Below are 26,233 nucleotides of genomic sequence, written 5' to 3' on the forward strand. Positions count from 1 at the left end.
TCAGTCCCTCCTTGTCTGAGGTGTCCATTCATACAGCAGTTGTTGTTTTTTCATCTTTTTTTTTCTTTGTTTGACCAGTAATGTTTGATCTGAGGCATCGATGCGAAGACAGCTGATCTTTGCTGGCCCATCTTCATCGTAACAAACCTCCCTCATCTGTTTTTTGGCCTCTTCCTACAGCGGCCAAAAACACCACCATAACTGTCCAACTTCACACAGGTCATTATTAAAAAAACAAAAAAAGGGAAACACAGCAGGTACGTACACAAACAGTGCAGCCAGCTGAGATGTTGCTTCTACACACGCTGCTCTTTTGACATCAAGAGGCATTCGTATGTGCTGCGTTTGTTTCTCACAGTTTTTTCCAGCTCACACAGGCCCTCACACACCCTGCCCTCTGTTATTGCGCAGAGTTATTGTGTGGCAAGTTTGTGAATCGTGTTGAGTGTGCTCACTCAGTGCAAACTCTACTTGACTATACAGCAAGGATGGATTTTTTTTTAAGGACCTTGTTAGCCTGCTCTGTCAATGCTGCAGCTGTTAACCGTCACATTCACGCTCTGACAGGTGACGATAACTCTGCAAAATGTAAAACTGAATCTACAAATGTGATAGACTGGTGAAACATCCATCCCTGTTGTAGAGCACACTGTACATAAGGACAGGCTTGGTAGCTGTTAAGAGGGAGCCTGACATAAAAAATACATATACACTCAAGACTATCGTACACATTTGCTAAAACATAATCAACTAAATCAGTGTTCAATTTCAGTCAGTTTGTTGTTGCAAAAGGCAACCTTAGATATAGAAAGAAATGTACAAAATGCTTCTCAGGTTATAAATAATAATAATAATACTATAAATCAATAAAATCAACATTTTCAAATTCACAAACATCAATACCATCAAGTGCTGTTGTTAATAAACAAATAAGATGTATAATTCCAGATTGATGTTTTACATCAAATTAAAATGGCTGTCAGTGAAAACACAGTGATTATGACTTTGTAATACTTCTGTAAAGAGTAAAATATGCCCCAGTAAAATGCCAAAACAAACAGGAAATGTGTTTCCTTGCATGCATGTGAGCTGTATATACAGTGTGTCTGTAAGCATTCAGATATGTGAGCTGTACTGTAACTGAGTGAAGTGGTTCTCAATAATGGGGATGTGTGGTACATTATTGAATTTATTTCAGTGTAAGCTGTTGGGGGACTGCCAGTAAAATTTGTGAGGTAAGAATGTGTGTGTGTGTGTGTGTGTGTGTGTGTGTGTGTGTGTGTGTGTGTGTGTGTGTGTGTGTGTGTGTGTGTGTGTGTGTGTGTGTGTGTGTGTGTGTGTGTGTGTGTGTGTGTGTGTGGTTGAGGGCAGCCATAGGAATGTGATGGGGGCGTGAAGTTGAAGTTGTGGCTTACAGAACATCTGTAGGCCACAGTAATGATAGATGTTCGCTCTCACTTTCTCCCTGAGGACATTCACACCTCTCTCTCCCCCTTCTCTTTTCACTCCACTATATCTTCCCTTTCTCCTTCATCTTCCTCCTCATGACCCACTCATACCTTTACACTCCCATTGTCTCCTTTCTACCCCATTGCTCCCATTCTGAACTCTCTCCCTTCCTCTCCATTTCTTCCCAATATTCATTATTACCTCTCCTCTTTTTTCTCCTCTCCACTGCTCCTTGTCCCAGGCCCCTCTCTCTGTTTTCTTCTCCTTCACATCTCCTCTCATCTCCATCACTCCATCTTTCCTTCCTTCTCAGCCATAAAACAATAAGTCTTGAATGTCTGTGAGGAGACTGTGCTAATGGAGCCCATTAGGCTGTAATGAAATATACATTACACCATTACAGAGGACGGGGCCTGGGTAAAGCACTGCACCGCTCAAATAATAAAACATGCACAATTCAATTTCCTTTTCGGCCCGTTTTGAGTGTCTTTCAGTGTGTGTGTGTGTGTGTGTGTGTGTGTGTGTGTGTGTGTGTGTGTGTGTGTGTGTGTGTGTGTGTGTGTGTGTGTGTGTAGATGGAGGGATGACGGGATAAGGTTTACAGTGTGTGTGTGTGTGTGTGTGTGTGTGTGTGTATGTATGTTTTCGTGTGCCTCTCCTCTAGCCCAGATGTGGTTTTCAAGGATGTCTGAGTTTTGAGAGCCTTGATTATTTAATATGGGTTGACCAAATGAACCACACCTTCTACAGTGCCGCCAGCCACACATTTGACCGTGATGCATGCACTCTAAACCCAGCCTCCCTAAACATCCTTTACAACCCCCCACACCCGCCCAAACACCATGATCTCGCAATTGTCGGACAGCTGTGGACAAATGAATCAATTGACCTCCGACACTAGTGCTTGACATCACGAGTGAAGCATCTGTCACTTTCGGGAGTGGGGGCGGGGGGTGCTGATCGTGTTACCCTGTGCTGTATGACAGTGCAGTCCAGGCCTGGGTAAAGTAAAATGTAACAGAAAACAGTGGTAAAATGCAATATGCAGATATGAGTGCACATATCCCAAAACAGATATTGTGGATTGGTGCCGGATAGATCAAGCTTCTTCTTTTTTTTTTTTTTTTACAATTGTGGTAATCAGCATTCACAATTACATTTGAGCTTCTTCCTGAAGTATCTTGTCACCACAGCAGTTCAGTTAAGCCTCAGTTGGCACCGTGTTGCTACTAATTGTTTTTTGTATCAGCGAAATCGGCCAACCAGAAATGATCTATTCATCACACCACCTAATTTTGTCTGACAGGCAGGTGAGCAGATTGTGTTTACTTTTCCTCCTTTTTTTTGTCATTATTCTGTAACACTAAATATACTGTATGTGTATCAAAGTGTTAATCAACAACTGTGTAGTCCTGTTGGATGAATGCTGACATTGATACTCATGTATAGCTCCGAGAGACAGACAGAAAGTCAGACGGACAGGGTGAGAGGTGAAAACACAGTGTCTCTATGGCTCGACATCTCACAGAGCCATTTCCTCCGAAATGTCTCACCAGTCTCATATTTACACGCTAAGGATCAAAGCTTCCGGAAATCCCTCCCCTCGCTGCGCCACTTTAACATTTCCGGATATTCAAATGAGTCCTGTTGTCCGACAGGCAGCAGGGGATGAGTCACTAAATTTAAAGTCCTGTTAATCAGGTTTCATCAATTTAGGCCCAGTCAGTTTAAAGCATTTTAAAAGAAGTGAGAAGCTTTTTTTCCTCCAAAGTTAAATTACTCTCAGTAAATGTCTCTTCAGGACGGAAGGAGGGAAGGAGTCAAAATGCACAAAGGAGAGGAAATTGGCAGGGAGGAAAGATGCGATTGGGAATGAGTTGAGGAATTTTTTGATTGCCTTTAAGAGTTCGATAATAGCTTCACATCCTGTACAGCGGCACCTTGCACGCACACAGTAGCACGGGCACTGCACACTTTAGTCAGAGGTGTCGCAATGTTCAACCGAGCTCACATACACACACACGTGCATGCAACCTTAAATGCACATCCTCACTTAGATACAGTAATCATCCCCACATAATCACACACGCACATCACACACACACACACGTCCAAAACGCTCCTCCTGCATTCAGCCCAGTATATCCAGGTACACAGGCGAGGCCTTGGCCAGACTGAGTAGCAGACCGTGGATTTCTTTAATGTTGAGTCTCATGTGCGGCTCTCTCTGCCAGCAGCCCAGCATCAGGTCGTATACCTCTTTAGGACAGGTCCTGGGGCGCTGCAGCACCCTGCCCTGGGTTATACACTCTATCACCTGCAGAGGAGAAAACAGAGACACAGAAAGACAGACATCGAGCTTAATACCCGTAAAAACCTTTGTTACAACAGAAACAGGAACAACCCAATCAGTTCAAGCTGAAATGAACAACTTTCTATAGGTTCAAACTGCTGTGACGATGATTAAGCATCTGCTCTGTAAAGCTGCGTCACCTTGCTGCAGTGTCACAGAGAATAAATGATTTACTGAACTGATGAAGTTATACACTGAAGTAGTCATCCAGACAAATCTGATGCTCTGATTTCTCCATAGCAATGTGAGAGGAAAGTCTCAACTTTGATCTTCATATCATGTAAAATTACTTTAGTGTTTCAGCTTGTGTCACGTTTTATATATCAATTTGAAACATTTCAGCTTTAAGTCTACTTTAGGATGAGTATATGTGGCTGAAGGAGATGGCACTTTTACATTCAGAGTAAAGCTCTCTTCAGTACAAGATGCATTTCTCATTCACTGGCAGCCATTTGGAAAATATCTTATACTTAGCCTGTAATATAATTAAGCTTTGTATAATTTCCTCAAACATTAAGTACATTAAGTCCATGAAATGAATACCTATTAATGGCTTTTATTAAGCCCCCAAAGCCAGCTGAGTCCTACAAATTGCTATATATCCATTAAAAACTGTAACACCTGAAGATTATTATTCAATATCTCAAATTACTAAGGATCCAATCAGCTAAAGAGTCATCATTATACCAACCACACATCTACCTATCTCAGTCTATGATTACTATCAGCTTGTGCAAGTAGATAAATAATTGATGTCTAATTTTGGAATAAAACTCCTTGTCCAGAGAAAAAATATATCTGTGCATCAGATTTGGGTCCAGGAGGTGAGTGAACTGTGAAACAGCAGATAATTGATGGATGAAAATGGGAAAAGAAGACAGTGGATGAGGCAAGAGGTTAATTTCTGGATGTAACCAGAGTTGTGGACATCATAAGGTTTAGGTTCAGGTGAAAGGTTGAAGGGCTGTGACACGGCTGAGGTTTCTGGACAATGGGTCAAGACTGAGTGTTTTATTGTTACAGAGTTACTCTTCATCTCATGGACATGCACCTAATACAGTAGACTGAGGCCATTGGTATAGTTTCTTGTCAGGAATCGGATGTCATTTGAGAGAGTTGATTGTTTTGTAGTTTTGAAAAGGTTAAAATAATTGCATCGAATATTTCGGAGAATCATGTATCAGTCTGTTCCAGCTCTTCAAAGAATATATATGAGGTTTACACTGAGAGAAAATTTTGAGAACCAAAACTCCACATTTCATTGCTGCTGCAACTGTATAAAAATGATCTACATATATTGTGCATCATTTCACCTATTAAGACATCACAATTAATATTTACTACAACAGTCAGTGAGACATATTTGGGACCTCCATTGGAATTTAAAAGTCCTGTGTCTTATAAAAAAAAAAAAAAAATTCTGCTGCTTGGCATGTGTCATGGAGCCTCCTTCCTCCATTCCCAATATATCATTTGTTTTACTTAGTGTTTCTGCACACTCATCCAATCAACATAAAAATGAACCGAGAACTTGTGACGTTTGATAAACTGTCGTTCATTTCTCAATACATTTTACAGACCAAACAATTAATCAAGTAATCATGAAAATGAGTAATTGAGTTAAAGAGTAATCGACAAAGTAGGCTATATAATGGTTGGTTGTAGCCCGAGTAATATTTATTTTAATATTAGAGAAATGCTAACTTTAGTGTCACTGTTCTCAGGTTATAAATATATAAATAAACAGCAACAAATAAAAGCAGCAGGATATTTTGTTGTATCAGTGTCACTGGACCACCGCTGTCGGTCTGATCTATGACAAAAAAAAATAACCTCCTTGAGTCTTTTTGAAAAACCGAGTTTCACATTCCACTCAAAATGTAACACACATCTGCCCCTGCATCAACCCGACGGTGATGCCTGACAACATTACCTCTCCCTCTGCTCCACTTTGAATGGTGTGCAGAGAAAAGAAAAACAGCGAAACAGCCCAGGAAAATATTTCATTGCAGCTGTGCTTCTCCTTCAAGTGTCATGTGAATAGCTTGCTCCCCAGGTCGGTGTCGCTCTGACACAATGAAATCATAAACAACTTGCAGAGTTGTCTTGTGCCTCAGCTTTGTGTAAGAAGAGGAGGACTCAGGCCTCACTAAATGTATACCTATGAGACACCTACACACAAAACTGATCAAATATTTAGTTTTACTGAAGGGCTGTTTCTTCATATCTTCAGGCAGCAACATCTTGTTCCCCATCACTTATTAAGATGCAGGTGCTTCCAAGGAAACCTTTACTTTACACTAAACTTATTTTTGCTCGCCATTGCAATGGATCAGTTACACAAACTTCTTCTTGATGTTCTTACTTTGACTTTGTGTCTGCTGCTGTGTTCAGAGATAATAAGTGACAGTACTGTACCTCATTATTGGAGAGCTGGTACCAAGGCTGTTTTCCGTAGGTGAAGATCTCCCAGAGAACAACTCCTAGACTCCAAACATCACTTTCCGTTGTGAACTTCCTGTACATGATGCTTTCCGGGGGCATCCAGCGGATGGGCAGCATGGTGTGACCGCCGACCTTTAAGGGGCACACACACAGAAAGTCTAAAGTCAGTATCGTGTGCAGTGAACACATGAAAGAATGAAGATTTAGAAGCTTTTTCTATTATCATTTATTCTGCGACATCATGCATTTCAAATGTCTGGTCATGCAGATTTTCACAAACACTCATTGATTCGAATACATCTTAAAGTGGTGCAGCAAACATGTCACTCATCCAAACTGCTGCCCAAGACATTTCACTGAGTGAGCTTTAATGGCATGGTACAGCAGATTGCATCATCTCTGTGACGGTCACACACCTTGCTCCTCATAATTTTGTTCAGCTGAAAGGCATGGCGAGAAAGCATTGCTTCATAGACCCTCAAACAACGAGGACATGTATATGCCGCTCAAAAGGGAACACACTAAATTACCCAGCAATCACAATTAGTGGATCGTCATTGATCAGGTAAACAACAAAATGCTTGCAGCAAAATGTTAGCAGTCACACATTTGTAATCCAGTATAGACTTTATCAGCGTGCTGTATGTTCACTGCTAGTGTCCCATGTGAGTGAAATGTAATTAATTAAATAATTACTTAATTAGACCTTAAATTGCAGCATCAAACAGCGACTTCCAGAGATTCTTAGAGAGCAGAAATCAGCAGCAGGAACTCACAGGCTCTCTGAGACACATTTGGTCATTTCATTACGCTCTAATCTGAGCCGAGCCTTTGGAGCCAGTTAAATTGTTTGTTTCATTTGCTGTTTTTGCCATTCATAAACACTGACAGTTCATTTCAGATGAGCCTCTCACACACTGTTACTGTAGGCCTGAATAGGGTTAATACAGTGACAGAGGTCAGTCCTTTTTAATGCTTTGGCTGAGATAAACGGTATATAAGTGAACAACTTGGCCTTACAGAACACACTAACATGTAATTGCAGCAATATGTTTACATAAAAACAATAATGGTTTAACATATTCATTATTTATCAACGTCATTCAGCAACAAATTAAATAATTTATTCTACTGTCAACCACTTAACATCCTTTTTTCTCTTTTTCCCTTTTGACATATAGTCAAATATAATTTTTGGATCGTTTCTGCTTATAGCTAAAGCTACATGATATATACTCTGGGTAAAATACTTAAACTCATTAACTCCATCCAATAGTTTAATAATGGTTAAATATATTGCACCTTTTACAAAACTGAAGGCTCATTTTCCTTAAACACACACTAAGGGACATGCACAACCAAAACACGTCTACAAATGATGCTTCAAAAGACAAACTGAAGGCAATTATGATACGGGATCTTCATCTGGCATTGTCAATAACATCCCAAAGAAGAACAGGCAGTATAAAGACACAAACACATTCATCGCTCAGGTGATTGTGATCCACATGACTGTGAGTTAATCTGTTCTCAGACTGGACCAATCAGAGCAGAGCTGGATAACACAATCTAATTCGCCCTTATAGGGGACAAAGCAAAGGGCAAAGCTATACTGACACCCACAATGGGGAAATCATCAAAAAAAAAGAAGAGTAAAAGAATAAAAGAGTGGGGACACATCTACAGATATTAACTCCTGGAATGTATAATCAAAATCTATTCATATTAGTCTATAAAAAAAAACCCAGTAAGATCTATTAATCATAAAGACAAATTGTCGTTAAGCCAGCCAGTAAGACAATAAAGGGCTAGGATTTATTTCCAGGTACCCTATTCAGCCACATCTGTGGTTCTATAATAGTGACAGATTTATGTGACTACAATAAAGATAAAAAAAAAAAAAAAAATCATTCAGCATCAAAGCATTGAAACGTTCTACAACAAATTGCTGCTCAGATCCAAAAAAGATAATTCACTGCACTTTATTCTGTTGTTTTAAGAGTGGCACTCAAAAGGAATTCAATTTTATGGAAGCAGATCATAGAGAAAAAAACATCAGGCACAGCAAGTATTTGCACTCCTACAGAGAAAAATTGTGAACTACCTTCTCAGACTTTTTGTTCTTCATATGAAAAAGATATGATTCACAAATATTTACTTCCCTGTTTAAAAGATGTTGCTGATTATACCTGATGTGGAATCAATACCACATGGTGGAGTTACTAAAGCACTTAATTTGTATTTATGGTCCTCTCATTCAGACATCATTACCAGTGTTTTTACCCCACATCCCTTTCAGTGAGTTAGTTTGATAAAATACGTTGGGTTTGCAGGTTGCCCTGCTGTTCGTAAATCCATCATTTAGTTGGTAAGCAACATTAGTAGCCAATCAGAGAGCATTTCACAATTAAAATAAGAATGTGAATTCCCATTTCACATTTGAGCAAAAAGGTCCATCATATTGTTTGTTTTCAACATTTGCATGCATTATCTGACCTACCCAGGGCTGAATCAATAACAGGCATATATATCCACATAAATATTTGTAAAGATCAAGTTGGTGCAGCAGGTTATATAACGGCAGATATGCTGTCTGTATTCAATAAGCTCGTCTTGGTGCTCTAAACCAGCTCCAATCTTAACCCTAAATTGTTTTCATCCATGTTGCAAGCCTTGTTTGGCTGTAACGGCTGACTTGTGGGTCAGTGAGGCTTCAGGGGTGAAAAATGTCAAATATGTCAGTGTTTCTTTGTTTTGTTTCTTAAAGTAAAGCCAAGTGAAACCCAGCCATGAGTGGTGTTGTTTTTCCCTCTTCCTGCACCTCCTGTCTCCCCTTACTTCTCCTTCGAACATGAATCTACCAACCAATATCTGCTCCATTGCTCCACACAGATAGCACAATCCATTATCTGAGGTTTATGCCTGTTATTAATGGCTTGGTACCCACACTTGGCCTGTTTCTATGTTAGTCAGTGGGTTATTTAATGGAGTAATAAAATGTGCACGGTCACATAGATAGCCATCAGGTTCACTTTTACGTCTGGGGAAACATATCTACCTCCATTCATGCAGCTCTTACTCTTCATAACCAGCCCCTCGCTTTTCCCCCTGCAACACTTTGTCTACCTCCTTGTTTGTCTCTTCATTATTTAAATGTCTCCCTCTTGTCACGTGCTTTATTAGCGTAGCCATAATGAAATACAGTAGACCGTGTATACAAGGGTTACAACGTAGAGAAAGGATGAATATACAGAATACAATGAAAATAAAATAATACAACACATAGTTTTTGTATTACACAAGGTTTATTCTATAATATATATATATTTTTTCTTTTTCTTCAGATATCTTTAATTATTTTATTTCTTTACTTAGTGCTTAAACATAAATCTCAAACATATTTTCTACACCTGAGATCACTCCCTCATTCAGTACTACCCATATAATATACTCCATAGTTTATTGTGCAGGCATTGGGAGCTAGTTGAGCTAGTTTGACTAGTTGTAACGCTCAGTGTTAACTAAGATCGTGAGCTAGTTCTGAGAGAAATTATTTGTCCCTGAATAATTAGACCTGAAAACCAACATGTGTAAAGGTGGGGTAACGAACTGATTCAGAAACGCTAATGTAGCATGACCTGTTTGACTGAAGTAAAATGAAGTAGACAAAAGGATGACATTCATCTTACAGGACACACACACAACTGTAATAAAAGTGATGTAAATTGGGAGGATGATAAATACCGTTATAAAAAAAGAGTGACTGCACCTTAATTAACAAATTACAAATAAACAAAACAAGGGAATAAAGTCATTCAAATTAATATAATTGAGTTTTTCATGCTAATTCTAAACCATATGAAAACTACACTGACTTTGCGACACATATTTCTTCATAAATATTTTATTGTTTGTTTTATAGAAATAAAATGCAGTCATATATACATTAATAAAGTATCAGCAGCTAAGTTAAGTTGTTACTGGATGCTTTGTGATGACTAAATTACTCTCTTCTGTTCTATTGATAGTTTTCTGACAGTATTAATTCACTGATGCGTCTGAACCTGCTTATATCCATTAGCCTTTTTGTTTTATTCATCATGGCTGATCATTTCCCCTGATGGTCTGAAATATTAATATTGGGCTCTTGAACTGCTGAGCCACATCTTTTTTTATGTTTGTTCACCATGTGTGTGTGTGTGTGTGTGTGTGTGTGTGCGTGCGTGCGTGTGTGTGTGTCTGCGTGTGTGTCTGCGTGTGTGTCCTGTATTCATTGCAGAGACAATGAAGAGAGACATGAAGGGCAGTCTCTTCAAAAAGGCTCGAACAAAGCTGAACTAAAGAGAGAACAGAGGAAAAAAACACATGAAAGAGCAGGAAAGGGAAGCCTTGGATTTAATATTCTTGTCATTGGGGAGGAGGGGGCCATGAAATATTAAGAAAGTCATGTTTACAGTGGAGCAGTGTGAGGACCAAATGCTTTCAAAGCTTCTCACTGACGCGTAGATGCTGCATCTCTCCCTGTCATCAGCTCATTCTCTGTTTTCTCTTTGCTGTCAGTAGCTGCGTCGTCAGTCTTTGTCTCCTTTGCTTTATCTCTCTCTGTCTCTCTCTCTCTCTCGTTCTCACCTCCGTTCACTGTCTCTAAGCCCCACCTGTCTGTCTCTCTGCTTTTCTGTCTTATAAATATGCATCGTGTCAGTGAGACCACTGTCTGAGTGTTCCAGGAAAGCCTCAAAGAAGAAGAGGAAAAACAAAGCAGAGGAGGAATTTGGGATCTCTGTTGTGACCTCCTGGAGGCTGTGGTATCCGTGGCAACTGCACTAGTTAAGAAAGAGAGAATTATGGGATGTGGTGTAGGAGGGGCTTATGTGACTAGCCCCGCCTACAATTTATAACAGAAAACCGTACCTTAATCGCCCTCTGTGTTGCTATGGAAACAAAACATTCTTTCCACGAATGCTGTTGTCTACGTACAACTGTGTGTGTGTGTGTGTGTGTGTGTGTGTGTGTGTGTGTGTGTGTGTGTGTGTGTGTGTGTGTGTGTGTATGTGTGTGTGTTTTTAAAAGAGCCCCATTCTGTGCAGTTCAGATACAGTACAGCAAATAATATACATGTTGGCACTACATGTTATTTTAATGACGCTGCTGCTCATGTCAGATAAAAATGTGACTTTAGGACTTTCAAAGCACTAAATTTCCACCATAGCTGCTCTATTTGTCACTGAGCCACAACCAAGAACTCATATAAGATATTCAGCTGGTATTTAAAAGTCAGATTTTGCAATATGGACAAACTGAATGTTTTAAAAAAAAAATTTTTTTTTTTTTTTTAATATAAAGTTTCTTGTACAGAGCCAGTATTTTACAATATTCAGTGAAGTATTCATTGTGAAAAGTAGAACCAATGGGCTTTGGTTGAATCCACCCCTTGTTCACTCAATTGTAACTCCTCACTCAACACTTTGCTGAAGAGTAAACATCCTGAATTATTTTCAGTTATCAACTCTAACTAGCTTCCTCTCACAATGGCTCTCGACGCTCATGGGTCCTGCAGTATTTAGACCCACACGCCAAAATAACAGGTAAAATGTAATTTCTCAAAAAGGAAGTTCAAATAATTAAAACTTGAGGCTACAATTACAGTAAACCAGCACGATTAGCAATGAGAATCTCATGTTTATATGTAAAGTAACATTACGGATATCGCTGAATAAAAAAAAAAACCTGAAGTTTGAAAAGCTTTGTTTCCCTGTTGTGTGCAAAAATCATTTATTCTTTACATGGAAGATGTTAATATGTGTCAAAATAATCATCCATGTGTTGATCTGTATCTTGTGTCATACAGACAGCAGTGTTTTGTTTGTGCGTGCTTACTCCTGGACAGATCACTCTTCCAGTCTGGCCTCTCTAGGTGCTCCATTTGGATGCTGTGTTGGTCGGGACCCAGAGATGGGTTGTAAAAAAACATGCCAGCCAAATTACTCTGCAGAGATTGTTTAGCTCTGCTTTCTTGCCAATGTTTTTTCTCCATCCTGTATCAGCAGCGTAAAGCAGTCAGGCTCGAACGTTATTTTCTTTCATCCTACACATTTGGGCATGAAATCACTTTAGGGAGAAAAGGAACAAATGTGCTGTAGTGTTTCGAGTGTGTGTGTGTTCACCCTCCCCGATGCAAACTGCAAGTTGAGCCCCATTCACATGCCAACACACACACATACATACACACACACACGTCAAGAAAAGCCAGCATGGAAAGGCTCAAGGTTTGATTCGATGATTCGAGGCATCCTGTCTGTCTCCTGAAGCGCCCGTCAGGTTCATTGTGTAACAGAGGATTCAATGACGTCATCACAGCCCCGTCAGTCCTACGCCTCTGCTTCAATTTCCCTACGCACGCACACATGTTTTTTTTTTTTTGGTGGGGGGGCAGCTCCAATTCCTTTATGACTCATCTTTGCTCCTGTCTGACGCAAGAGCCCCCCCCCCCCCCACACACACACACACACACTCACAGTCTCTCCTGGATGCTGAAACATGGCAAAATCACTGTGTTTTACTTCCCACCTCTTCTGGCAACAGTTTTTCTCCTGTCTGTCAACCCCTCTGTCCTTTTTTTTGTCATTTCTTGCTGCTCTGTCTCTGATTTACTGCTCAGTGGTTGTCGCTCCTGTATTGTTTTGTTTTTTCTCTTTGACTATCCTGTAGAGTTTCTCCTCTTCCACCTCAGAATATGTTCCTTTATCACTCCATTACTGCCTTTTCTCCTTTTGTATATTTATTTGTCTTGTTTTCTCACACTCCTTCTCTCTTTCTCTCTTTCCTGCTGCTCCCTCTCTTTTGCATCTCTTTCTCTCCTTTCCTCTCTTTGCCACCCTCCTGCCTTCCAGCTCTCTTCTGCTCCCCCCCCCCCTCTCTCTACTACTGCCTCGGCATACTAAACAGAAGTTCTCTGATTACTTTTCTTCCTGAGAAACGCTGGATTCAACTCAGAGGCTTGCCACCACTGCCTTCGCCCGTTGCCGTGACTACAGGCTCAGCACTTAGCTTTATTGAGGAGGGGTGAAATAAAAGAGGAGGAAGAGGAGGAGTGAGGAGGTTGCTGTGTCGTCACAAAAGGATAGTACAAAAGAAAGCCACGGAGGAGAGACCTCAATCTTTTCTAAATTTTGAATTTGATGCCTTATACAAGCAGTTATTCTCAATTTAATCTCAACAGTATTCAGAAAAATACAGATGTAAATAAATTCAAGCAATGTGAATCTTTTTAACATTTAACATTGTGGCTTATCTCTGGGGTCATAAAACGTTTTCTACATGTGGGGAAACTAATCAAAACATGATTAACAGGAAAGTAGAAGTAAAATACAATATTTACAAAAGGTAAAGTGTCTTTCTAATCATGAGAAACAGGAAAAATATACCTGGAGTTTTCTATTATTGGCATGCCAATCCCTTAAACTGTACATGCATTATTATTTCAACTGAACTATAATTGCTTATATACTGTAGCATTGTGAATATGAAATGAAAAATGGATAAAAAGAGCACTGAGCATTTCTTTTCCAGACTATCACGGCAACATATAAAACGTTGCTTTTAACTGTACGTCAGACATAAAATTTGTCAGTCAGTGCCATTACTGAATGAAACATCCATAACATTTCTGTTCGATTATTTTTTATCTTTCTAAATGTTATTGTTAAAAGCTATTATTTATCCCAAATACAATGTTTTTTGTCATCGACTGGCTGCTCTTTCCATCTTTTTCACTTTCTCCCTCCTGCTCTGAGCTCTCTGTCACTGTCAGTCATGTCAGTGGTTCACAGTGGACGGGAGAATTGGGCAGGAAAAATGGACAGTCACAATCAATCCATCAATACGACTTATTCGATTTTAGCCTTTTGGAAAGGTGACAGATTGTTGTGCAGAAGGAAAAAAACACCCAACACTCTCTCCTGTCTCTTGTACCCCTGAATTATCTTGACACTCAACGGTAAAGCTGCCAAATGTCCCCACAACACACACAAAATGTGCACCAACATATATTTTCTCTGTAAGTGTAGCCGCATTTATTTTCCCTCTCCTTTTTGCAGAGTAGCTCTTTTTTTACACCACCCCTGACATGTGTGCTGTAGAGTGTAAAAAGATCTGTTGTAGCACTGTTACATGTTTTGTACGACCCTGTCTGCATTATATTTAACGCAACTCACCGTGCTGTAGTGTGCAGCCTGAATGACATTTCAGGACCAATCAAACCATGAGCAGTTTGACACAATCCAACAACATTCCTATGAAATCTTTTATTTTAGATGTTGCAAACATTTTCCAAAAGTGACTGTGTGCTAACTCACTGTCAAATTAAACAAATGAATTATATTCAGTCAACATACATTAAAGGGATCCTTCCTTATATTTTGGAGACTGTTTTCTCTATAAAAAATGGTGTGCTAAAATAATCTGGTTTAGTTTTTGTTTATGATGTAAATATTGTTAAATTTTCATAAACATATATATACTGTATATATAACATTCTGAAAATATTGCCATTATGCAGTATCATTAACTGGTCATTTAGAAACCATCACAGATGATTTTTGGGGGCACATTTCTGATTTATTTGTGTAAATAATTATAATGAATGTGCCTGTGATTATTATGCAGCTGTCTCATTAGCCAGGTATTGAATGAACAGCAGATCCCTACATGTCAAATGAACACGTTTAATAAAAAATTGTGATCAAGTTGTATAATAATAAAAAAAAAAAGACGTGTATTGTCTTTCAAAGGCAGAAAATTATGCAGAATTAGCTGCACTCATATTACACGCGGTATGACATAAACTCATCAACAAAACATGCTAATTATTTTCCCTTTTCATCATTCAAGCACACATACACTGATTTGCCTATGCCTATTTCACTGCACTGATGCTTAACCTACCACAGCAAGCGTCTTACTGTAACCTGCCGGAGTCCATTAGTCATGACCATGCAGGGAAGTAGCATAGAGGGACCCATGCAGCAGGGAAGAGGGAGGTTTAAAGAAGGGCCAAAAAAGATATCGACACATACACCTACCCTGTAGTAGTCAGTGCTGTAGACGTCTCTGGACATGCCAAAGTCTCCGATCTTCACCAGCAGGTTCTCACCCACCAGGCAGTTCCTTGTGGACAAAAAACAAAACAAAACTAAGTACAGAACGATAACAGCAAGATATTGTGGTGAGATTAAACAAACATAGTTCACAGAGTTACACCGTAGAATGTTAAACTGCAGTCATATATATTATTATAACTTACAAAGGTTTAGATATCGGCCTAAAATACTGTTACCAAAATAAAAACATTGCATTTTAATTTTATTGTAAACTGTATGAACAGACAGAAATTACTTTTTTTTGGGTAATTATTCAAGACAGACAAACTTAGAAAATTGGTTCTTATGGTTATAATTTTTTGAATAATGAATTTGATTAATTCACTACTGTAGTCAATCAATCATAAACCCTGGATATCTGCTGTTTAACAGATTATCTACACGTCCTACACTGATTACTCTAAAGGCTACAGGTTTTTTTTGTGTTTCAGCTGGTATTTGTGTTATAGTCATCTGCTGACCACTTTCATAAAGCTGTGGGGGTTTTTGCACTTATAAATTATGTTGAAATAACTGATTCTGTCAAATGTAGTCTAACAACTTACAGGAATCTCATGGATGACTAAATGTAAAAATGACTCATTAACACATATTTATATTTTTATCACTTTTGCAAAAATGTTTTAAAATGTGTTTTTACTTTATCATTATCAGATTTTTCAGAAAAATGCAGAGGTTTGAATGGATTTACCTGAATAATGATGCTTCCAATAACACCAAACAAGTAAACACAGTTTGTAGTAATGGAGTAAGTGACACACCTGGTGGCCAGGTCGCGATGCACGAAGTGCTGTGATGCCAGATAGACCATGCCAGATGCTATCTGCTGCGCGATGTGCAGCATCTGAGACTGAGTCAGCTCCACAGGCCTGGTGGTCTGGCCCTCTGCCATCAGAACTGCATCCGGACCGTGAGCCCTGTGAGGGAACAGGCGGAAAGTTATGAATTATGTTTTCTGTGCAGTGTTGCTCTAATCAGCTTTGTATTAACCAAATACCACCGCTCCTTCTCTAACAGAGGGCATTTTGAAGTAAACTTCAACTGTACAACCTGCACTTTTATTGATCGCTCCGTTTTCATGAAAACATTTTAGAGAATGCAATTATTTAATGTACAACAGTTGCCATTTTGGTGACATTTAAATGTAGAGCCGTACCTGAGGAACTTGTTGAGGTCTCCGTGTTTCATGTACTCAAACACCATGATGAGAGGGTCGCTCTCAACGCAGACTCCATAGAAAGTGACAATGTGTTCATGCTGGAGGTTGGTCAGCAGCTCAGCCTCACGGTGGAAATCCTTCCTGGCATTTTCACTGGCCTCTTTAAGTGTCTGCGCACACACACACACACACACACACACACACACACACACACACACACACACACACACACACACACACAAAAGTGACATTTTAATAAAGTAACGAATGAAAAACTCACACATTATGCCATGTACTCTATTGCCAATTAGTCATTTTCACAGTGGAGCCAGTGTCCTCCAATTTTATTGGCTGATGTCCACTATGCAAAAAAAAAGTGTCCTGCCTTGTTAAAGTGAAATTACTGGCACCGAGCAAAGACTGAGGCAGAGCAGGAGAAAAATGGAGACATTTTATATTTATGCAAGCCATTACAAAGTACAGCACTGTTTACATTAATTATATTCCCTGGTTTCCTTTGAAACTAATCTTTGTCTCACTTCGATGAATCAGGAAATCTGTCAGGTACGTTGTATACTACAAGCATCTGTGACAGAGAAAGAAAAAGAGTTTGTCGAAGACAGACAGAGAGAGAGAGTTGCAGGAAATGAAAGTGATATGGGGTCTATATTAATTTCACATATAAAGAAGAAAAATTTAGAAAATTCCTCTTGTCCTACATGAATAATTGATTATCTTCCTACAGTATATGACATTGATATATGTGAACTTTCCACCTTGTGTGTGTTTCTATGTCTGCCTGTGTACTAACAACGCAGAAGAAAGCTCCTATTACAAATAGGGTCTAAAGGACAAGGAAAAGTCACAAAGAAAGCTCAGGAAGAAGGAAATGACCTTTAACCTTTCATCAAGAACACTGAGATGCCTGAAAATGAGAGGATATGCGACTCCGCCCACCAATATTCAACCAATCATGAAACAGAGACCTAGTCTTGTACAGTGGCAAACTGTAATGTGATACTGCATGATAATGATGCGGTGGATTATTACTGTATACTGGAGATAGTGTATGAAAGCCTGAGCTCCAATCGCAGTTTGAAACTTGATATCAAACATGTATGGGAAATGAAAGTCAGCTGACTGGGCGTACTTTCCTCTGATGAGTTCTCGCATTCTGTGAGTGAAGATTTCATTTCAAGTGATTTCATTATTTGTGATTAATTGATTCATTATTGGTTAGAAAATATTACTGATACTGTCAGTCAAAAGCCATGAAAATGAACAGCTTTTAGGTTGGTAGGTTGTGAAAAAATGACTTTCATTGCTGTTCATCCCTCGTATTTTGAAAGAATGCAGTTACAAATGTTGAAAGGCCAATTAATACATATTGATAGGTTTATCACCTTTGAAGAATACAAAAGCCAGAAATAATAAGAGGTGGTTCTGTGTGACACTAGAAAAAGATAAACACCAGGAATAACCTGGCAACTGAGACTTTGTTCTAAATGCTGTTTATTAACTATTAATGAAGCATTTACAAGTTATAAACCTTTACAAGGGGTAACTGTTTAAAAGTTGTACTTGCGTAGCAGCATGACTTTCTCTCACTATCCACACGTGACTGATGATGATCTTCTGATACATACAGTGAATTGCACAGTGTGCTCCTGGTAAAAGCAAACCTGGAACATTTGCTTAAAGAAAAGCAAAAGTTTCTCATTTACTGCCCTCCTGGGTTCAATCAGTTAACACTTCGATGTATCAAATGACCACTGCAAAAAAAACACATGAATCCCAGCATTGAGCAAGCCATATTAATTTTGAATTCAGGAACATTAGACTTTCCTGTGAGCCGGAAACATCTACACAGGAACGATCACGCTCTGACTCTCTAAACTCAAAGCTGCATTAATTTCCTGCCCAAAAGCCAAAATATTTCACTGTTAGTCATCTAGTCGGAGCACATTCAGGTCCTTGGACAAATAAAACGCAATCAACAACCTCTAGCATGGGAATGTAGTGACTCATTTACATGTGTGAAGGCAACATTACTGAAAGTGCCTGGTGTTCATGATTGATGGGATGCAGGGTTATAAATACATTTGCATGAACTTGCCTGTGTGCATGTGCAGATGCATATTTTTATGTGCATGTGCACTTCTTACAGCATGCCTGTGATCGATAGCACCTCAGTGTTTAATATACAGTAACAGTGAAACATGCTTCCGTATTATGGATGACTGGCTGATTGATAGCCGTCTGAAACCAGGGCCATTAAGGTCTATTAGTGAGCGCAGATTATTGTAATGTGCTATACGACTGAGAACATGTTCCTGTAATGTAGCATGCATGACACAGTGCAATGTAAGTTCAGTGTAGTATATTTAAATAGATGTCAATCACATGTTCTTTCATGTTTCTTTATGCTGCTGAACATGGAGTTAGAGTACCAGGTGCAATGATGAAGCTGCCTCATATGCATTATTCATAAAGATGCCTAAAAAATGTTGCACAAATTTCCAACAAACTTACACAAAGTTAGCAAAGAAAATGCAAAGCAGTGTTCAACAATATTACATAATCAAATTAGCTCCAGTCTCTCTTTCATAGAACTCGTATATCATTTTAGTTACCTACTCTAATGTGGTATGTATACTACTTTAATATATTTGTGTCCTCAGTCCTCACAGATTATAACAACGGGCATCAGAAAAGGTAATCTGCATACAAAAACATACAGTGGTTTCTCATATTGGTATCAAGCCATACACAGTTTTGGTTTTGGATAATAAACCTCAGGTACACACTAAAACTACTGGAACAGAGGCTAGCCTGGATGTGATTTAAGGACTTACTTGAGGATTTATGTACAATTTCGATTTAATCCAAATTTTATTTGAAGGCAACTGGACTTCTTTTTAGTTTGTTGGACTGAACTACTGCACTTTTTTTTTTTTTTTTTTTTTTTTTTTGGGGGGGGGGGGGTTATATACAGTAAACAACCCTCAAGAAGTTAAAACCTGGAACTCCCCTCTAATCGGTCAGAACTGAAAAAGCCTTTTGGATGACTGAGAACCTTCACAGACATTCTCAGTCATCCAAGTGCCACTTTATCTGTATGACAAAGAAGAGTGCCGTGCCCGGGGGACGTGCTAACTTCACTTTGTTTCATGTACTCAAACAAGATGATGCAGGTTTTCGGTCTTAGATTTAAGCTCTCTGCTTCCCTCCCGGTACACTGGAACTAAATGGAGATTTGTTTGTGCTGCTGCTTCCAGAAATCATTTCTCAGTTGATTATCCAGAGACCACACTGTGGAGTACTTTCTATCAAAGAAGTAGTGACAATTACTTTGTTTTGCAATTTGGACAAACAGACCATCTAAATAAGATAAAGTGGAGGTGGAGTCATCATTTATTTGACAAATTTGTTTACATCAGCCTTCATCCACCTTCTTTTTGTTGATGCAGCAACAAGTAGGCAGCAGAATGAGTGAAATGTGCTGTAAGCAGGTTGTACATTAGCTAATTGGAAAAGAAAACCGGATGAATTGAGAGATCAATGAGGGGACTCTTGATTAACTGATACCCCAACATCATATCTACATCCAACCACACCTATGTCTGAGAAATAAAAGGTATCTTTAGTGTAGGCTGAGTGCTGATTATATAATGTTTTAATATTATATAATATATAACAGATTTAACATTGCAGTCAGACACATACAGCTTCTTGCTCTACAACCAGGAACTCTGCTTTCCAGCAGGATTTTCAGGTGCATATTTTGCAGAGAGCTCAGATTGAGCTGAAGCTAAGCTGGCAGCACGTATCAGCAGAGGGTTTAGAGCTCAGCTGGAAGGAAACAGGAAGTGTAGGAAGAGAAAAGAGGGTGGGGGAATTGAGAGGAGGATAGTGTCAGGATGAAGGCAGAGGAGAGAGAAAAAGTACTGCAGGTGAGAGCCGGAGGTATGGCAGACAGAGGAAGTTGTGTGTGTGTGTGTGTGTGTGTGTGTGTGTGTGTGTGTGTGTGTGTGTGTGTGTGTGTGTGTGTGTGTGTGTGTGTGTGTGTGTGTGTGTGTGTGTGTGTGTGTGTGTGGGTGGGGGGGGCAGAAGGGGGTCTTTCACAGGTCATGTATTGTTAATGAGAAGTTCTTCACCATTCAGATCCTGTTTCACTGCGGACGAGCAGAGAGAGTAGACTTGATGGAGAGGCTGATGGACAGATAGATGTGATGGAAGGATGCTCCCTGATAAACCATTCAATTTGACCCCGGAAGTCAGCGGTTTTTCAGTGTAACTCCACCTTTTCCTTCCAAAGAAACCCTTGAAAGGAATGGCTTTCTAACAATAGCAGAGCATAAAGGAGGCGAGCATGGATTCTGAATACTGTACGAACGCCATGCAAAGGATTTTATTTCAAAATGCCGGGTGTCCATTTCAGAAACAGAAGATTATCTTCTGTAAACTTTTCAATATTTTAAATGTATTTCAGGTATCAGATCTCACTCCAAAATATTGTAGATAAGGCAATAATTTCACCTTCGAGAAAGACAGTAAGCGCTTTATTTTGATGGCATCAATCATTCTGTAGGATCAGGGATTTTCAATAATATTTCCTTTAGAAACTCCTCATAAATTAAAACACATTCTTTTTTATGCAGATAAAATCTTAAAATACATTTTTAAATGCTATTTTTATATTTCTTTTTACAAATGTTTCTGTTTTAGAAATGCCACAACATGCAATGTTTATGTTTTGTTGAACTAACGATCACAGATGATTTCCCTACAGTGAATCACACAGTGATCACATATTTAAGAGCAATAAAGAAACAGAAATGAGGCAAATTTAGAGAAGTTCTGTGTACCCCCTGCCCCTACCCCCAAGAAAAATGTTAGAAAAAAAGTTAACCCTGAATGGTTACTCATTGCTTGTGTAATATATTGATATGAATGATTACTTTCCTACGAATGTGCAGAGGAAAATTGTTGATTTCGCCACTTTTAAAATGCGTTTCTCTGAAACTTGCAAAGTTAAAATTCAGAAATCCAGATTACCTTGACGGCCACCAATATCTTCTCCTGGTCAGGTGAGAGGTTGTAACACTCGGCCAGGAAGACTTTTCCAAAGGCTCCCTCTCCCAGCTCTCTCTTCAGCACGATGTTGTGTCTCTTTATATGCTGGACGACTGTTGAACAAGGAGAGACGGAGGACAAAAAGCACTTTTAATTTGGTCAGTTTGGTTTCGAAACACTGCAGACCAGATGGTCACACAGTAGTTTTGAATAGAAACAGCATACATACATATGTCAGTAGATTTTAGTGATCAAAGTTTGAACAGATGTCAGTTTTTATTGAATCAGGTCAATTCATTTGGTCTGCGGTGTCTCGACCACAGCAAGACAAAAATATAAGATGAAAAAAAGGGATTTAATGTTAAAAAAAATATATGTCATAATTTATAAATAATATGTCATAATGTATCAATGATGTATGTATATATTTTGCTATTAATGTATTGTACAAATCTTCCTCACCCAAAGCATTTCACATGATTATGTGAAATGGGAGAACAGCCCACCTTATTATTAGAACATCTGATCCCCCACTCACATCTATACATTATATTATTACATGACTTTATTATGTTATAACGTTGCCTACTCTGATGACAATAGAAAACGTTCATACTGTAGCTGTGCACTTGAGAAAGATGTATTTGCTTTCTGCTGCAGTATATCCATTATGAGCAGCTGCAGTGCAAGACAAAAGTATAGCCCCATTTCTTGCCTCGTTCTTATTCCATATCACTCCAGAAGACATGATAATAAATCCCCAAAGAGTAGTTATAATTAACCTTCCCTCCTTCATATTGTATTTTCTCCTACACATCGTAATAATGTCTGTTAATGAGTAAAACTACAATGTGCATTGTACATTACACTGTAATGATAATGTATGAGGCTCATGTGTGGCTCTTCTCCTCTCTTTAGTCTCTAATTACACAGTAAGAACGAGGTTGTTAACACAAGTGTTGTAACGCTGCACTGTTACCTATAGGTGCACAGTATTTACAAACATACTTACTATTTTTTCCTTTACTCTAAAATGCTCAATTGTTCCTCCTTTAATTCCTGTAACATTTTCTTCCTACCTTTAAGTATCATGTGAAACCTGTCAGTATATTTTAGTTACTTTAATAATAGAACAAAGTAACCCTGTTAATCAAAGGCTGTGTTATTGATGATTTTTCTCCTTTTTGAGTAAAAGCGTAGCTGCAGGGCGCACTAATTTTATAAAGGAGTTACATGCTGTTTTTATAAAACGGGATAGATGTTGAGGTGGATGGCTCCTGCCACTCATTGTCCACATCAAGATAAGGGCCTCTTGTTGGGGAATTTTATTTTAACTCAGCCAATTTTATTTTGAAGGAAAGATTGTGTGGGGGAAGATCATTATTTAATAGTTTGATTGTCTAAGGATATTTTTTACGTTACAGTATTTTATGTTGTCATTTATACATCCTACACCGTAAATGCTACAGCAAATAAGAAAATGTACTGCTTTTGTCCTTTACTAAACGTATTCTTTATTTACTGTAATGTAAATTTAAAAACTGTGCCGCTCTATTTGTTTCATGTTCGTAATCTCTTCCTGCCTTCTGCTCACCCACAGTTGGATCCAAGTCGACAACCCTGCTCTCTGTTGCTAAGTAACTCGTGACTCCACGGGAGCTGATTTGGCATCTCAACCATGGTTATGATACAAGGTCTTACTCTACAGAATGATTAACAGTGTGGTTCCCTTACCATAACCTTGTTAAACCCCATCTTTTGATTGTGGGCCAGATGTGCAACTGTCTGCGTGCAGGGTAACACGTTATCCTGTCAAACACGCACTTGGGTATGCCTTGAATGGAACGCACGCGCGCACACAACCATACAGACACACACACACACACGCACACACCCTCACGCGCACACGCACACACAAAGACGAAACCAGAAGCTGAGATTTATGTGTGATGTGATTAAGAGGCGCATTTGAAGAAAAGCTGTCCACTCAGAATATCACATTAAAGCCCAGATAGACTCTCAGAAGAAGCTGCATCGATCTACACTGTACGCTACTATGGTCCACTTTAACCCAATATTGTTCTGGCACACAGACACACAGAAAGACAAAGAAAAAGACAGCTGGTCTACATCAGATCAAAAACCCTCTAATACTGGGTTATGGTTAAACTGCACAGTATTTTTGTCTAATACGATGTAAACTGTGTAATTGGGTGATAATGGAGTAGGTATGTTCACACATATGGGGAATTTGACACCGGTTGTAGCTTATGACAGACTACACACTGTCACTGACCAATCATAGCTTGCCATCCTTCGTGACGTGTGTGATGTCACTGGGACTACCGGGAACAAGAATGTAAACAAACCATGACGTGAATGCTACAGTCTGCCGTGTGTTCATGAAGCCCTAAAAAAGAAAGAAGGAATGACTGTAGACCTGTTTGTGTGTCGCTAGACAGTATAGTTTGTTTATCCCCCTTAGGCTCTGTTTTACTTTGCCATGTTGTGTGTGGAAGAGCACTTTGTGCCCTGATTGTTTTTCGTTGGGATGTCGAGGAGTGTCCTGGATGAAGCATCATTTGTCGTCAACTGTGATCCTACGTCTTTGTGTTCAGGCTACTCTTCTGTAGTCTATAGTGTCAGTGTGAGACTGTGGTAAAAGAAAACTCCCACCATACAATATGTTTATTTTATGCCCAAAACATTTTGGCATTAAAATGAATTTTGTTCTTACAAACAATTTTTAATGTGACGTTTAATGACATTACAACTTTAATGCAGGAGACTGGAGTTCGCTTCCTTGTGCTGTGTCATTAAGCAACAAAAGCACTTTAGTCAAAGTGAGGGAAAGACTGTTTCAGTTTAATGTTAATAAACTAAACAAATTATGTTCTGTGCTGAAGTCAGAGATGGCTTTTAATATCTATTCCAGATCAGAAGGGTAAGACCTACACATCGAGACATAGTTGCAACAAGTGTGTATTATATTTTACCAGAATACGTTGTGTTAACACAGATTAAATACATTTTCGCTAAGCAATTTGCAGACATGTTTGGTAAACATTTTATATTTTTGAAGATGCCTTAATTAAAACATCTCCTCATTATGTTGCCATCATCCGCTTTGCTGTTTCCAATCCATGTAAACATAATATGTAAAGGAGACAAGCTGAGTACAAAATATAGAGGCGTCAGTGTTGCTAAAAGTCAAGTGTGTTTATTATTTATCATGTCCTCGTGGCATTATGTCCTCATCTTAAAAACAGCAACAGCAGGTCACAGATCACCACAATTCCCGATGCAACAGCAGCACACAATAAACCTTCATCCCCACAAGACAGCTACCCACCATTTAACCAGCTAATTACCTTACCGCACCATTTCCTACTGCGGTTGTATAATAAGCATTCACCCATGAAAATGCCTCGAACCACTTCTCCTTAATTAACACCCTCAAATAGCAAATAAATTGATGTGTGCAGACCAGTGCTTCCCCTATTGCTTTTCTTCTTTGGGAGGTGGTTCTCACTGCATGTCCAGCTCTTTTTCTTTTTTTTTTCATATTTGTTACATTATTAATGTCTCATTGCAACTACTTTGCAATCATACACGATTTTACCATAATTGCTGTGCATATCAATCAAGAACTTTCAAAGTTAAGTTATTCTATTTCCTATGACCACATTAATTCTGCTGTCCAACTGTCTACCTTTGACAAGTTTGTACTCCTTCTTCCATCTAGCTTTCATTATTAAACTGTATCTCTCTGTGTGCATTGCTACACATCACATCTCTTCTCCTCAATCAGTATCCTTAATTGAGATCTACTGAAATATAATTCCCCATTTATCAAACTTTACACACTTATTCTGTGATGTTTTTTCTAATTAGCACCCATTTTTCAGACTTATCATTAACTAATTTTCCCTCATTTAGCATCGCTCCATCCATTCTCATCATCTTACCCTCACTTTACTGATAAAGCATCCCTCTCTTCCATCATTTATTTGTCTGCTACACCGATCAGTTTTTAATCAACATTCTCTGAACATTAATATCTAGACACAGGTTCTTCCCCTATTGTGGGGCTCTGGTCACTTTCCATCAACTGTATTATGGGGCTTACAACATTATTTTTTTCCATCACCAATCTTTTTCCATCCTTTTTACTCCAATCTCTCAACATCTCTCTAAAGACCTCTGTCACACCTATACTCCTTAATCAGCATCTTTTAAATAACCAAATAAATTAATGTCTCGGGACATAATTATTCCCCGTTTGCCATCTGTCTCCTTCCTTCTCTCATCCACCCAAAATCTTTCCATGACCCCCGATGCTGGCGTACAACAGCTTGTTTGATAGTTTGAACTGAGTGGTGCGGTAGGTCAAAGACTCGATCATTTTTGACAGATGCTTTAAGAAGAGGACAACCAGAGATGTCAAAGCTTTTCTCCATCAGTTTCCTCACACAGTTAATGTCATGAGTCTGATTTGTCCTTTTGTTTATACCTTCTAGTCAGCCATCACTCCCAACTAATGCCCTCCTACCAGCAAGCGCAGCTAATCATGACCTAAATTTTCTAAAAGTG

The 26,233-nt window shown here is 38.9% G+C and overlaps 1 protein-coding gene across 2 annotated transcripts in view; it reads right to left on the bottom strand.

Annotated features, from left to right (window-relative positions):
• Positions 1-1,274: 1,274 nt before the first annotated feature.
• Positions 1,275-26,233, bottom strand: part of ntrk2a (neurotrophic tyrosine kinase, receptor, type 2a) — an 82,909-nt gene continuing 57,950 nt past the window's right edge. The window contains exons 15-20 of one of the 2 annotated variants that reach the window (XM_069699469.1): positions 21,623-21,753; positions 16,562-16,734; positions 16,167-16,322; positions 15,322-15,412; positions 6,221-6,379; positions 1,275-3,766 (exon numbers count right to left, since the gene is read on the bottom strand). In XM_069699469.1, coding sequence (XP_069555570.1) covers positions 3,581-3,766; positions 6,221-6,379; positions 15,322-15,412; positions 16,167-16,322; positions 16,562-16,734; positions 21,623-21,753 — 896 coding nt within the window. In that variant the 3' untranslated portion in view covers positions 1,275-3,580. The remainder of the gene's footprint in view (positions 3,767-6,220; positions 6,380-15,321; positions 15,413-16,166; positions 16,323-16,561; positions 16,735-21,622; positions 21,754-26,233) is intronic. The other variant, XM_069699470.1, reaches the window with a different exon arrangement.

Source organism: Brachyistius frenatus, unplaced genomic scaffold (assembly GCF_029030835.1).
Source record: "Brachyistius frenatus isolate BFR_SWC_R1_liver_20210118 unplaced genomic scaffold, ASM2903083v1 Contig_30, whole genome shotgun sequence".
Classification (NCBI taxonomy): domain Eukaryota; kingdom Metazoa; phylum Chordata; class Actinopteri; family Embiotocidae; genus Brachyistius; species Brachyistius frenatus.